The sequence below is a fragment of the Papio anubis genome, chromosome 6 (genome assembly GCF_008728515.1).
Source record: "Papio anubis isolate 15944 chromosome 6, Panubis1.0, whole genome shotgun sequence".
Classification (NCBI taxonomy): Eukaryota; Metazoa; Chordata; class Mammalia; order Primates; family Cercopithecidae; genus Papio; species Papio anubis.
The window spans coordinates 118,365,985-118,381,888 of NC_044981.1; the positions used below are offsets into that span (position 1 = coordinate 118,365,985).

Below are 15,904 nucleotides of genomic sequence, written 5' to 3' on the forward strand. Positions count from 1 at the left end.
ATCTTGTCATTCTTGCATTCATATTTAATCTTGTATTTTAATTTCAATTTTTTAAAAATTTTCTCTTTCTTGTATAACTTTTCTTTAAATTTTTATTTTCTTTTCTTTTTTTCTTTCTTTCTTTTTTTTTTTTTTTTTTGAGACAGAATCTTGCTCTGTAACCCAAACTGGAGTGAACTGGTGTGATCTCAGCTCACTGTAACCTCCACCTCCTGGGTTCAAGCAATTCTCCTGCCTTAGCCTCTCAAGTAGCTGGGATTACAGGCTTCTGCCACCACATCTGACTAATTTTTGTATTTTTAGTAGAGACAGGGTTTCACCATGTTGGCCAAGCTTATCTCAAACTCCTGACCTCAAGTGATCCACCTGCCTCGGCTTCCCAAAGTGCTGGGATTACAGGCGTGAGTCACTGCATCTGGCAAATTTTTCTTTCTTCGTGAAGAATATTTATTTTACCTTGTGTTTTTTTGCTAGCAAGAAATATGGGCTTGGGACCTGGCAGTGAAGAAAGACCACATCCTCTGTCCCCACCTGCTCTATATCAGAGTGCAACAATCTAACTAAAGGCAGGGTCTTTCCACAATTACTCAGGATGGGGTCTCAGACTAAACTGGTTAGAAATCCAAGGGCAGAGTGGACTTAGAAAATGTCAAACAATGGTACATCCAGATTACATATCATATGTATGTTGGTTGACAATATAATTTTTATCACCTAAACACAAACACTCCTGAAGGTGAAATAGGTAGCTATTAAAAATCATTCCGGGACAACAGGTCTACAAGAAGCTGGTCCCAGGTAACTTACAAATGTGTAAGAAATATGTATGCAAGGTAGGACCAAAATTAATTAATATCAGTTCTGTACAACAGACATCTATTAAAGGAGCAACCATTAACATTAAGGATTATGTAAATTTAAGTGTGAATCAAAACAATTCTCTGATGTATAAACCACTGCCTTTTGGGCCAATTAGAAAAATCCAGACAGGAAATTATAGTTGTCTTTACATTTCAGGTATCTGGTGTGCATTTTAGATGACATCAGCCATATAGTAGTCCACAGATATTAATTTTTTTAGTATTGGCAATAATTCTTTAATTTCACTTGGCTATGAACAGAGATGATGGAAATGAAAGTGATTTTGATGTTTTTGCCTCTAAACTGGCAGAATGAAGAAGGTCTATAGGAGGCAAAACAGAATACTGAGTTTGAGGAACCTGTGGAACATTCAAGAAGAGAGGTCAAGTAGACAGTAGGATATGGATGATGCTCATGTAGTCTCTGATTATCCCATGCTATGTAATATGGTTTGGTTGTGTCCCCACCTAAATCTCATCTTGAATTGTAATCCCCATTATCCTCAGGTGTCATGGGAGGAACCTGGTGGGAAGTAATTGAATCATGGGGGCAGTTTCTCCCATGATGTCCTCGTGATAGTGAGTGAGTTCTCATGAGATCTGATGGATTTATAAGTGTCTGGCTTTTCCTTGATGGCTCTTCTCTCTCCTGCCACAATGTGAAGAAGGACACATTTGCTTTACCTTCCACCACGATTGTAAGTTTCCTGAGGCCTCCCCAGCCACATGGAACTGTGAGTCAATTAAATCTCTTTCCTTTATAAATTACCCAGACCAGAGGCAGGTCTTTATAGCAGTGTGAGAACAGACTAATACACTATGCTTGGGTAAGACCCAACTGGAGCCATTATGAGCTGACCCCTGCTACTCAAAAACAGTCTTTTACCAATGGTGAGAATGAGAGCAGTCGTGCACTCAAAGGAAAATGAGTCTCGCTTGGATGCCATCTGCCCAGGGACGTTGCATACTCATTCTGACAGCACGTGGGAATCTTGGGTGATGTTGACACTCTGTATCAGCTCCTTATCAGTCAAACTAAAGACCCTGATGCCAGGGTCATCAGGGTCAACTATCTCTCCACAAAGGTTTAGCAATTATCAGGATAAGGTAGCAAAGCCACAGGGTAGATGAGATCACTTAGAAAGGGAGGAAAGAGTTAAGGGTAGAATCCCTTGCCATTTCACACTGCAGTGTGTAGGCTCACACATTTGACCCAACACCATGAATAATGGATGTGGTAACTGTGTTTTTATGCTACCAAGCACTGGGTAGCAGTAAATTTTCCTGCTCCCCTTAAGCACATTGATGATTTATTGCTGTGTAGTGTGCAGATACAGCTAAGGAGGGGGAAAGAACTGTCAACCAAGTCCACACAGAGTATGTGGGCTGTTGGCAAATCCCAGCCTCTTTCTCCTGTCAAATAAATCAGAGGAGTTGCTAATATATATTTGAATGCATGGATATTTCCTTTTGTTTGTTTTTTACAATAAAGTTTAAGATGGAATTCAATTACTTACTTGCTACATGGTATATTTCTATTTCTCGGAGTTTTCGTTTGAGGTAAAAAACACAATATCTACTTTGTTTTTGTTTTTTGTTTTGTTTTGTTTTGATTTGTTTGTTTGTTTTGAGATGGAGTCTTGCTCTGTCGCCCAGGCTGGAGTGCAGTGGTGCGATCTCAGCTCACTGCAATCTCCGCCTCCCGGGTTCACGCCATTCTCTTGCCTCAGCTTCCCCAGTAGCTGGGACTACAGGCGTCCACCACCTCGCCCGGCTAATTTTTTGTATTTTTAGTAGAGACGGGGTTTCACTGTGTTAGCCAAGATGGTCTCGAGCTCTACTTTGTTTTTAAGACTTTGTGACAATTTTGAAAGTGGAAAAACATATGTGTTCTTAAATTTTTCTTCTGAATAAAAAAGCAGAATAAGCAAATAAACAATAAACTAAATAGAATTAATAGCATTGTTCTCTCCCAGTTTTACCTTTTAAAGAGTAATACAATAAGAAGATAAAGAAAAGAATAGCATTTATATTTTATCAGACTGACAAAGGGCAGGCCCTAATTTTTTTTTTTTTTTTAACAAAAGAAGTAAAAGAGGCCAAGCATGGTGGCTCACACCTGTAATCCCAGCACTTTGGGAAACTGAAGCAGGAAGATCATGAGGTCAGGAGTTTGAGACCAGCCTGACCAACATGGTGAAACCCCGTCTCTACTAAAAATACAAAAATTAGCTGGGCATGGTGGCGTATGCCTGTAATCCCAGTTACTCAAGAGGCTGAGGCAGGAGAATCGCTTGAACCCAGGAGGTGGAGGTTGCAGTGAGCCAAGATCATGCCATTGCACTCCAGCTTGAGCGACAGCAAGACTCCGTCTCAAAAAAAAAAAAAAAAATAACACACAAATTAGTGATTAATGCAAAGGCTTTGAGTTAGAAATCTGTAAATACCTTTAGTTGTTAGGAGAAATTTCCAAAATTTTTATCCCACTGATATTGAATTTAAGCCCAGACAATATTATGCCATAGACTATCATAATATATAATTTTACCAAATTATACTCACAGGGCATACACAGAGGAAAATGAAAACAACTTACCAACTTCTAGTTGTAACTGTTGTCCCTTTTGACGAGATCAGCCAAGCAAGTTGTTTACTTACTCTTTCTGTTTGTTGGTACACAGATGAAAATAAACTGAACTAGTTCACAAGAGAGTCTGTGTTTTGTATTCTCAGCTTCCACTTTGTAAGTTTTGGTCCACCTCAGCCATGCCCTCTCTTCTTGGTCTGCCCTTCTGAGTGCAAAAGTTTTTCTTGCTTTCTGACTTATTATTATTTTCTTTTTTTGAGATGGAGTTTCCCCTCTTGTTGCCTAGGCTGGAGTGCAATGGCACGATCTTGGCTCACTGCAAACTCCACCTCCCGGGTTCAAGCGATTCTTCTGCCTCAGCCTCCAGAGTAGCTGGGATTATAGGCATGTGCCACCATGCCCAGCTAATTTTTTTGTATTTTTGATAGAGATGGGGTTTTACCATGTTGGCCAGGCTAGCCTCGAACTCCTGACCTCAAATGATCCACCCACCTTGGCCTCCCAAAGTGCTGGGATTACAGGCATTAGCCACCACTCCTGGCCCTGACTTGCTTTCTGTCTAGGAACAGGTCATCCTTCTTTCTTCCTTTCTTCTTTTTCATTTTATATCTCAAACTCATTCACATCACTGGATTATTTCTTCCAAAAATATTTATTTTAAGCCTTTTTGTCTCTTAGCAAGAAGGAAAGGATCTCTCCTTATCACTCCCATACCCACAGTACATTCTGCCAGGCCATTTTTAATGTGGCACTGACACTCTTATCAGAGAAGAGAGAAGCAAATTTTTCTAATAAAGCTGTGGTTTCCTTTTGGAAAACTACTTGCAAAGTCACTTCAAATATTGATAATGGCCAGTGCAGTGAGCCAAAACAGGAGAAACTACACCTCCTGTGGATTTGCAGCCTTAAAAAAATGGCCATGTCTTTCATCTCCCAGGCCGTTTACTTTCTCCTAGTAACTGCATGTCCTAACATCCTGCCACTAGGTAACATTTCTTGTTTGACAGGTTTCTTCCATAAACCAGATGACGAGGTGTGGATGAAGATTATGAAGAGAAACCATGTTACCTCATCTATGCCCTTCTAAGGGTTCGTGAGACCAGGGTAAACCACATAGCAGAGCCAAGCAATGAATTAGTTAAACATTCCTACCCACAAGAGAAATTCCTCTGTCATGTAGAATCTAAGTAGTTTGTTTTTATCTGGGGGTAACATTCCTTTTATAGGCACTACACCCTGGAGTTTCTTTGCTTGATTTGGTTCACAGTCATGTGTTTTGTTTGTTTGTTTGTTTTGAGAGAAGAGTCTCACTCTGTTGCCCAGGCCAGGCTGGAGGGCAGTGGCATGATCTCGACTCACTGTAACAACCTCCGCCTCCCAGGTTCAAGGGATTCTCCTGCCTCAGCCTCTCAAGTAGCTGGGATTACAGGCATGCGCCCCCATGCCCAGCTAATTTTTGTAATTTTAGTAGAGATGGAGTTTCACCATGTTGGCCAGGCTGGTCTCAAACACCTGCCCGCAGGTGATCCTCCCTCCTTGGCCTTCCAAAGTGCTGGGATTACAGGCATGAGCCACCACACCTGGCCCAAATCCATGTTTTCAAAGAGTTGGGGCACCAGCTGCTGGTGGCTGTGAGGCACTTCAGGCAGTTGACGTGCAGGGTCGGCTTCAGCAAGAAGAGAACTTGCAGCTCCAAACAAGGACAGTTTTGGGTCCTCCATTCTCTCCTTGGTCTTTAACTCTTGTAAGAAAAGAAGACCTTTGCTGTTACTATTCTGCACAACCTACAGCCTGTTAGACATTTTTATATTGAGTAAGTATTATGGATTCATAAGCACTCTGGATGCGTGTGGGGTAAGGGGTGGTGGGGTTCCCTGACATATTCAGAGGCATGGACTGAGGCATCTCAGGCCATTATCATACCAGGGGGACTGCAGTGGCTGAGGGCATTTCAGGACTGAAGCCCAAAGCTGCCACACAGCCCTGTATGATTAGGAGCAGGGAACTAAGTACTTTGCACAAATTACTCTACTGGATGCCATGTTAGATGAAAATATGTCCAGCTGAAACTCAAGCCAACACATTTTGTCCAAAATTTTTTAAAAAAACACTTTGTTTTACATGTTTGGAAGAATAAAAAGAAAAAGAAAATCAATTCCAGATAAAACTTAGTTTTACAACTTTCTTTGCATCCAACTTGAGTCTGTACCTTGACTAATCTATTTCTTCCAGGCTCTGCCACACAGTGCCCAGTCCCAGGCTCTGTTTGCTCCCAGTTCTGCTGGCTTTGGTGCCCGTGACTCAGAACTTCATTCTCTTTCCACTCAGCTTTTCAGAGTGACCATTCTCCTGCATGATCTACTTCTTCCCAAGCAGTCTTTCTCCAGTCTCATGTCCCCTCCTCTCACCAAATCTCACCCCTATTCTCAGGACACTGACCCCGTAATCCCATCCTGTGCCAAGCACCCGACACAGATCTCTGGGAGGAGAAACTAGATACCACGCTTTATGCTGTAAAATAAGCATCTTCAAAAAGGTATACAAAAAGTCACTCATAGCAGAAAACAAATTCTGAATATCTCTGTTTCTGCATGTAGAATGCAAATGCCAAATGCCACTATAAAGGTATCGATCTCGATCAAATAAATCAGATCTGGATTATCCTCCCATCCGCTCAGTTCATGCTCATCCAGTCGAGGTGATCGATCATAAACTCAGGTCAAAGTCGGTCTGGTCATCAGATCCGGTCAGATCAGAATAAAGGTTTCAGGTGAATAATCAAACATCGAATAACAAAGAGATCGTCGAGAACTTTTGCGGCGCACGGAAAGAAGGAGGAAGGAGGAAGGGAAGAAGGAAGGAGGAAGAAAGGAAGGAAGGAAGAAGAAAGGAAAAGGAAGGAAGGAAGGAGAAGGAAGAAGGAAGGAAGGAAGGAAGGAGGAAGGAAGGAGGGAAGGAAATGAAACGTGTCGGGGATGAAGCTGAAGTGGTGGCGCCTAATGCAGAACCGCCAGAACCATTAAGAGATGGGTTACCTCAATGTAGTGTATACAGAGTGTTTGTTTTGTTTGTTGTTGTTGAGAGGTCTTGCCTTTATGCGCTTAAGGCTGGGTGCGATGTGATCTTGGCTCACGCTAAAGCTCCGCCTCGGGTTCACGCCATTCTCTGCCTCAGCCTCGGAAGTAGCTGGAACTACAGCCGCCATTTTATATTTTAGTAGAGACAGGGTTTCACCGTGTTATGCAGGATGGTCGATCTCTGACCTGGTGATCCGCCCGCCGACGGCCTCTGAAGTAGCTGGAATTGAAGCGTGGGCCGCAGCGCCCGGTATTACAGAGTTTTAAACCAGATGAGCGGCTCTCTATTCATAGCAGCCAAAAGGTGGGAGCAACCTGTGTCCATTGACAGGTGAATGACTAAACCAAATGTGCTCTATATTACAATGGCACATTATTGAGCTTTAAAATCTGACACGTGCTACAAGATGGATTAGGCTTCAGGACATAATGCTAAGTGAAATAAGCCAGACACAACAGGACAAATACTGTATTATTCTACTTCTATGCGGTATCTAGAGTATTCAAGCTCATAGAGATAGAAAGTAGAATGGTGGTTGCCAGGGGCTGGAAGGATGAGCAGTTTTTGTGTGTACCCACCCAAATCTCATGTCAAATTATAATTCCCAACATTGAGGAAGGGAGCTGCAATTAAAAACAGCAACATAATGACAACAACAACAAAAAGGCACTGTGACTGTACTACAGCATTGTACAGAGATTAGACTGGAGCAGATAAGACTAGAGGCCAGAGGCCAATTAAAAGCTGCTGAAGTAATGGAAGTAAGAGAGGATAATTGTCTGACCTGGGCAGGTGGCAGTTGATTGATGCTGCCATTTGCAAGTTAAGGTAGACAGAAGGAGCAGGGAATGGGGACGATGGTAGATTCTGTGTGAGTGTGTGTGTGTGTGTGTATACTCTATTATTTTTACCCTCTATCAAACATTATGGCATGCTGAGATACAGAAGGGTGGATATGTCTGAAGAGTTGGCTATAGGTCCATGAAAATGTAGAAATATAGATTAAGAAAAATAGAAGAGGTCCAAGAAGTATCTATGGATGCTTCAAATAGAATATAAAATAGAACTTAAAAAGAAACATCAGGAATTTAAAAATACAGTGTTGGGGACTTGTCTCTCAATCCTCATTATGCAGGACATCACTGGTTTTGTTGTTGTTGTTTGCTTGTTTTTTGAGACAGGGTCTCACTCTGTTGCCCACGCTAGAGTGCAGTGGTATGATCTCAGCTCACTGCAACCTCTGCCTCCTTGGTTCAAGTGATCCTCATGCCTCAACCTCCAGGGTAGCTGGGATTACAGGCATGCACCACCAAGCCCAGCTAATTTTTGTATTTTTAGTAGAGAAGGGGTTTCACCATGTTGGCCAGGCTGGTCTTGAACTCTTGGCCTCAAGTTATCTGCCCACTTTGGCCTCCCACAGTGCTGGGAGTATAGGTGTGAGCCACCATGCCCATCCAGATATCACTGGTTTTAAAGCATCCTTTGTAGTCTCACTCAGAACATCAGTTCAGAAAATCTTTATTACCAATAGATACATGACTTTACAAAAACTTCTAGTATATAAGGACATCTTGCCCATTCTTAATAACACGTGTTGATAATAAAGACACTCGTCATTTATATGATGAAGTTACATTCTAGATCCTATTCATTTTCCATTTCTAATAGCCCCATTTTATTACTTGCAATGATTTTCAACTCTGCTATCAAAAGTAAGTCAACTGTTGCTCTGATTACAATTGGATGTTTCAAACTATCATCTTGATTACAAATGAATGAGTTGCATGCTGCTGTTGGAGAAACTTTGCATATTTCAAAGAAAAGAGTAGAAATATGTCTGATGGCAAAATATAGTATGATAGCATTTATACATAAAATCAACACTATAGTTACCCTATTTTATTATTTTTAAGTTGTACACAATCTTCAGCAGTTTCCTGAACTTTGTATGTTAGAACTTTATATGTTAGAGCCTGAACATATTTGCATATGACATTTCAGTATAAAGCATTAGGACTATTTTTAAATAAATGTAAAGGCATTGATATAAAAAGAGCACTGTTCTCTTTCTAAATTGTTCCCTTAAAAGGCCTTAAAATTAATTCTGTGATGTCACAGCTCAAAATTTTTGAATGACTGACATTTTAAAAATTCTAACTCATCCTGGATACCAATGCACCCGAGATGAGCACCTTTCCTAGTTATGACATTTCTGGAGTTGTCACCACCTATTAACTGTGGCTTGGTTGGAGTTGTAAAATTTGATATTTGGCTAGTAGAAAGTAGTCACTGTATATGTTAAAATAGCTATAAAAGATTCTTACCTTCAGCCCGGGAAGGATCTATTGTTCTTTGTGATTTGTTCTTTCATTTTGTACCCTAAAAGATATTAGCGTATGACATTGGCAGAATTGCCCTTGGCCCATGTCACCTTTCAGAGTTGCCAAGCAAGCATCATGAGATTGGTAAAGCCAGCTCTATCGCATCTCTTGGTGGCACTAGAACACACTTTCTTAAGGAAAAAGCCAGCATTTCACCCACTGCCTGGCATGGCAGTCAGAGCCAGGAAGGGCTTTGGTGAATATGCCAGGACGTGCGGTGATCCAAATGATCCCTTTCCTTAGGTCTGTGACCCAGTCTCTACAACTTCCTACAACTCCTTTCAGGACTTTCTGACTCACAGCTTGGGAAGAATTAGGAAAGAACACCTGCCAAGCTGAGCAGAACAGCTACTTCCTGTTTATGTGTTTTTGCTGGAACATCTCATTTCTTCTTCAGGACATGTTTGGATATACACGGGAATAGAAATGCCAGAGTGAAAACAGATTTATCACTCTCAGAAAAAAAAAAAAAAGCCCTAATATTCACAGAAGATGGGGTCTTGGTTTCTTTATTCCATGCTATTATTTGTTAAGACTGTTAACAAAAAATAAGGCTTTTTTTCCTCTGAACTTAAAAACTATAAATTTACTTGAGTCACTAACAGTGCTCTCAGTCTAAGAGAAAATTACATAATAACAACAATAATGAACAAAGCACTTAGCATGTGCCAGGCACTGTTCTAAGTGCTTTTACATATTCAGTCATTACTTTTCACAACAGCTCTATGAGGTAAGTACTATTATCTCCATTTTACAGATGAAGAAACTGAAGCACGGAGAAACTAAGGTTAAGTCAGACAGCTAGTATGTGGCAGAGTCAAGATTTAAATCTAAGAAACAGGGTCTGGAATCTGTACTCTTAACCATTATGCCACACTGAGATGGTTCCCAGACAGCAGGAAGAAGACGTGTTCCTTCTCCATAGGCAACAGTTCACTCATTCTTTTGGTGCAGTGATGTACAGTCTGTACTGAACTCTCCAATATAAAACATGGGGAATTAAAACGTATACAGAGCCTGAAAACTCACTCACTTTTATAGTGGTTCTAAGCAAAGAAAATGCTTTATGGGTTCAAACAAGTCAAATTTATGAACTCAATTTCTTTTTTGTGGAAACTGGCTGGCAGTCTCTATTTACAATATCTCTCCTCCATTATAAAAAACATTGCAATGGAACTATGTGAACACTTTTTCCCCTTTCCCTTAGAGAAAGGGAATTAAGTCAAAGGTGATACATATCCCTGGAGTTAGCTGAAAAAGAAATGGGAAGAAATCTGAGAATAGCATTGTGGAACTTGGTTTCCACAATTCTCAAATTTAACCATGAAATTAAAATTAGATACAGGGGATAGATTGTCCTGGCCATAAGCAAGTCAGGGAGTGAGCGCCAAAGAATTCATATACTCTTCCTTCTACTTATTTTAAAATTCCACCTTCTGAAGGACCTGAGAAATATGATCACTACTAAACTCACTCATGTATTAAATAATGATTAGGAAGAGCTAAGAGTTGACACAGAGGCAGGCCAGGAAACATGGTAAATGTGGGTAAGGGCATTAAAAAGTTAGCAGACTACACCATATCTCTAAAGCCTGATGATTTTGCTGAAGTATTGTAACTCAGGAGAGAAAGCAAGACACCCTCATGGGAACTCTTTTGAGTTTTTCATTCTTTCCCCCTCCACTCAGTTCCATCCAGATGTGGCAGCCTCAAGTAGCTAGAAGAAAAAAAATTTGGCCAGAAGCAGTGGCTCAGGCCTGTAGTCTCAGCACTTTGGGAGGCCAACGTGGGCGGGTTGCTCAAGCTCGCAAGTTTGAGACCAGCCTGGACAACATGGCAAACCCTGTGTCTACAGAAAATACAAAAATTAGCCAGGCATGGTGGCACATATCTGTAGTCTCAGCTATTTGCAGGCTGAGGTGCGAGTATCACTTGAGCCTGGGAGGTTAAGGCTGCAGTAAGCCATGATTATGCCACTGCACTTCAGCCTGGGTGACAAAGGGAGACCCTGTCTCAAAAGCGAAAAAAAAAAAAGGTCAGGAACTGTGGCTCACGCCTGTAATCCCAGCACTTTGGGAGGCCGATGCGGGCGGATCACGAGGTCAGGAGATCAAAACCATCCTGGCTAACATGGTGAAACACTGTCTCTACTAAAAACACAAAAAATTAGTCAGGCATGGTGGCATGTGCCCGTAGTCCCAGCTACTCCGGAGGCTGAGTCAGGAGAATCGCTTGAACCTGGGAGGCAGAGGTTGCAGTGAGCCGAGGTCCCGTCACTGCACTCCAGAGGCAACAGAGTGAGACTCCATCTCAAAAAAGAAAAAAAAAAGGAAAAAGAAAAATTTTGACAATAATTGAGAAAGTAAACTAAATGATCAAGACAGATGTATAAAAATATATGTATAATGTAATGTTTATTAAGCTTGCTTGAAAAACAGAATTCTTTAACTTTAAATTTCTCCATTTCAATGCATGAAAGGAATGGTCCACAGTAAAACAAAAGCAGTATTTCAAAGAATGTTAGTTGTCTCTAGCTCTGTAAACATTTTCTACCGTCATAAGTCTACTGCCATAACCAATGCAGAGTTGTTTAACATGAAGTTTTGACCCAAACTGGACTATGAAGGGGCAAACTGGAGTGAAACAAACTCAAAACAAGCAAACCAACACCAACAGCCAAAAAAGTGTTCTTCTTGAAATTTATATACCGTACTTACATAAAAGAAGTTAAACCAATTGATCATTATGTACATACATTAGTGAATATTAGTATTTTACATTTACAAATACATGTGCATATGTAATCAAGTAAAAAGAAAAATGTTAAATAATTTTTATCAGTGAAAAATACATAAAACATGACTAATACTTCAATTTGAGTGCTTGTTCGATTCAGTGCTTAAAAATATTTGGAAAAATAATCCCAAAATATAACCTGGTGAAAGATATTTAAAAAGTGAAAGAGATAAGAAAATAGTAAGTGTTTGGTGTGATTTTAATAAGTAGGGGAAATTAGCAGAAATAAGATCCATATTTGGGGAGGAATCGCATAGCACAGACCGGATGAAGAATCGGAAAGGAAGAACGTGGTTTTTCCCAAGGCCAATTTCGCTCAGAATGGAACAGAACCAGGGAATTTTCAGGACAAAGCAAATGAACTGAAGTTTCCATCATGAGTTCATTCTATTAGCAGATGAACAACTGACTCCTTCCTTGAATCTTTATTAGGAGGCAGGCCTCAGACATTCACCCTACAGTTAGATACAGCGTCAGTTCCTTACTTGGCTTCTGTCTAGAGGCTAAGAGTGCAAGGTGACATATAATGACATTGCACAACTTTGTAGGAATCTATCTTTACTGAAGAACCATTGGACGGCATCAACTAACCATCTTTCCAAGCACGGGCTTGTTTGCAATTCTTGAACCTCACGTTTCTTCTCTAAAGACTGAATTCCGGAAAGAGTTGGGGCAACTCCCTGCAGGGCAGAGATGGTGCGTCCTTCCCAGCGTGCTCCATGGTCTGGGATGGGCGGTGGCGGCCCGGGCCGGCCTGCTACTTGAGGCAGGGACAGCAGAAGCAGCAGAGGGTCCGGCAGGGGTTCTTTTTCTTGTACTGCACGGCCTTCCGCACCTGCGCCTTGGCCTGGCCGGTGTAGTCGACCGTCTTTTGTACGTTGAGCTCGATGACGTTCAGGGTGTCGGCCTGCTTCTCCACCAGCACTGCCATCTGCAAGAAGAGCTCGTGCACGTCGCGGATGCGGCTCTCCAGGCGCAGCAGCTCGCGGTGGCGGCTCTCGATCTCGTTAAGGGCGGCCCGCGCGCCTTTTACATCGGCCAGCAGGTTCTCGGAGAACATATCCCACTTGCCCTGCTCGAACATGTCCTCGATCTGGTCGCCCGAGACGTCCTTCCCCATGATCTCCAGCTGGCGCTGGATGCGGATCTTGCAGTTGTCGCGCTGCTTCATCTCGGCCTGGTTGTAGTCGTGCATGGCGTGCTGGAAGGTGAGGGTGAGCGCGTTGTACTGCGCCCGCGAGATGCGCGCCACCGCTGAGTGCGGGCCGTGCTGGGCCTCGGCGGCCTCGCTCAGCTCCTTCATGGCGCGTAGCTTGCAGTGGATGACCTCGCCCCGGGCCTTGATGGCCTTGGCGATGGAGTTGGTGTCGCGCTTGATGCTGCTGAGGCGCCGCATGGACGTGAGGAAGCGGGCGTTCTGCTTTCCCAGGCGCTTCACGTCGGCCACCAGCAACTGGTTTTCATCCTGGATGTCCTGGATGTCTCGGTACAGGGACTCCAGGATGTGGTCCGTCTCGAACACGATGTCCTCCTGGGGCGAGTCAAATTCATCGTCCCCGTCTGGGAACTGCTGGTCATATTGCTTGGACAAGTCCAGAAGTTCTGCTAGCCGGTCTTTCATTTTGCCTGCAAGTAGAGATAATTCAGTTAAATTTCTCTACTGAGAGTCAAGTATTTGCCTTCAAGGGATTGAAACTTAACATTTTACTCAGCAGTCCCAATTTTTTATTCCTAGGTGTGGGAAATAAGTGCACTAAAGGAGCTAAATCTTCTGACATTTTGCTTACAAGGAAATAAATAAGATGACTGGACAACATGAAACAGTTGCATTTTAAGGCCCATATGCACCTGCAGTTCAGTATCATAGCCGTCTAGAACTCAATCAACAATTTAAAATTTTAGATTGCATTGAGAAACCATCTCTTTTTCTTGCTTTATGTTTTTCAATCATCACAAATTAAAACAGACACAGAAAAAAAAAAAAAAGAAGAAAGAAGAAAGACTTGCAAACTTAAGCATTTTTAATTGAGGACAATCTACAAGGCCTTGGGGCCAACATCTAAATGTTGCCTATTTTGTGTCTATTTCAGCACTGGTAAGCATCCCCTCCTGTACATACTAACAACTCTTAAAATAGTTACCATGCAAATCATGATTTAATTTTTTTTCTCTTAAAGATGTTATAAAAGTAAAACATGCTTAAGGTAAAATGACAACAACAAAATACAGAAATCTAAGTGTAAAATTTAGAAGTTGAGGTTTCCTGACTCCTCTTTTCAGTATCATTCCCTAATGATAATCATTGTAAATAACACTGCTTTTTAAAATGCTTTTATATGGAAAATTCCAATCATATGTGGCCTAGTAGCAATAATATAACACATTCCCATTCATTCATCATGTAGCAGCAATGTTTGCCCACTTTTAATACCTTTTTGAAACAAATTGGCAGCTCAGGCAGAATGTTCATGTTTTTACAAGGATGGTTCTGGTAATTAGGCAAAGTAATAGTCTGCTTAATAAGGCAAAGTAATAGTCTCTATGTCCATATTGTTTTTCAGTGAAGTAAAAAACTTCCATTTTTAGTAGCATGTATATATGCTAATATAGGGAACATCTTGAGTTTATACATGAGACTTCATGATGAGAAAGATTCCTTTTCTACTACACAATTTGCAGCAAAGAGGGGAAAAGTAATAACACTTAATGGTTACACAGTCTATCAGGGTTCTTGGTCTCAAATTAAAAGCTTCTTTCAAGTTGAAGTAATTCATTTTATATCACCACTAATGGAATGCTGACAAGTTGGATTTGGTGATAAATGGAAAATGGTGAAATATTAACCATGGCCTTTCATCTACCGTGATCATCATTTACATAAATTAAGCAGAAGTTTTATTCTATGATGGTGATTTTTAATATAACAATATAAGCTGCTTAAAGTGCCACCATTTCTGATATCTGGTGGCTATAATCAATACCAGACGTTCTCAATGATGGGGAAGATGATTCTCCTAGCAGTATGGTTGACAGGCAGAATAAAGATCCAGGACCAAAACTATGCCTTCACTTGGTCTGAATTTCTTGATATTCAGCTGTTTCCTCACTTTGAACAAAATTGAAAGACAAACCACCAACTGGGGAGAAATTATAATATATGACAGACAATGGGTTAAGATACTTAATATATATATTTCTAAGCTACCAAAAAATCTACTTACCCCAAGACAGTGAAAGGGCAATTCAGAGAAGATATAAATGACAGAGAACATAAACGTATGTTATATATGCCTGATATTTTCTAGGCATCTTTCATGTGATACCCTCTTTAGTCTTCACACAGATTCTATGAGTAGGTACTGCCATTATCAGAGTTGGTGTGACCATAGGGAGATCAAGGAATTTACTCAAGGTCACCAGTAAGTGAACACTCAGGCTTTAGAACAGCACCACTTAACCACTGCACGAAATAATCCTTAGCAAAAGTATAAAAATATAGTCACAAAAGACTTCTGTATTAAACAAGGAAATGCAAATTAAACTGCTGAGAATTTTTTTGCCCACAGAGTTAGCATGAGTTTTTAAAAAACAATAATTTTTCAAATGGGTAAGCATTCTGGGAACTCTTAAAACATACTGGTAATTCCATCTCATGCCAGTCAGAATGGTGACTATTAAAATGTCAAGAAACAACAGATGCTGGTGGAGGCTGTGGAGAAATAGGAATGCTTTAACACTGTTGGTGGGAATGTAAATTAGTTCAACCATTGTGGAAGACAGTGTGGCAATTCCTCAAAGATTTAGAACCAGAAATACCATTTGAGCCAGCAATCCCATTCCTGAGTATACACCCAAAGGAATATAAATCATTCTATTATAAAGACACATGCATGTGAATGTTCACTGCAGCCCTACTCACAATAGCAGAGACACAGAACCAACCCAAATGCCCATCAATGTTAGACTGTACTATACAGCCATAAAGAGGAATGAGATCATGTTCTTTGCAGGGACATGGATGAAGCTGGAAGCCATTATCTTCAGCAAAGTAATGCATGAACAGAAAACCAAACACTGCATGTTCTCACTTACAAATGGCAGCTGAACAATGAGAACACCTGGACACAGGGAGGGGAATAACGCATAGTGGGGCCTGTCGGGGAAGGGCGGGGGAGGGGAGAGCATTAGGGAAAAGAGCTGAT

At 41.2% G+C, this 15,904-nt stretch overlaps 1 protein-coding gene across 5 annotated transcripts in view; it reads right to left on the minus strand.

The window, feature by feature from the left end:
• Window positions 1–11,301: 11,301 nt before the first annotated feature.
• Window positions 11,302–15,904, minus strand: part of STX11 (syntaxin 11) — a 37,825-nt gene continuing 33,222 nt past the window's right edge. For all 5 annotated transcript variants that reach the window (XM_031667367.1, XM_021937753.2, XM_021937755.2 and 2 more), the window contains one exon: window positions 11,302–13,328. In XM_031667367.1, the coding sequence (XP_031523227.1) occupies window positions 12,460–13,323 (864 nt within the window). In that variant the 5' untranslated portion in view covers window positions 13,324–13,328 and the 3' untranslated portion in view covers window positions 11,302–12,459. The remainder of the gene's footprint in view (window positions 13,329–15,904) is intronic.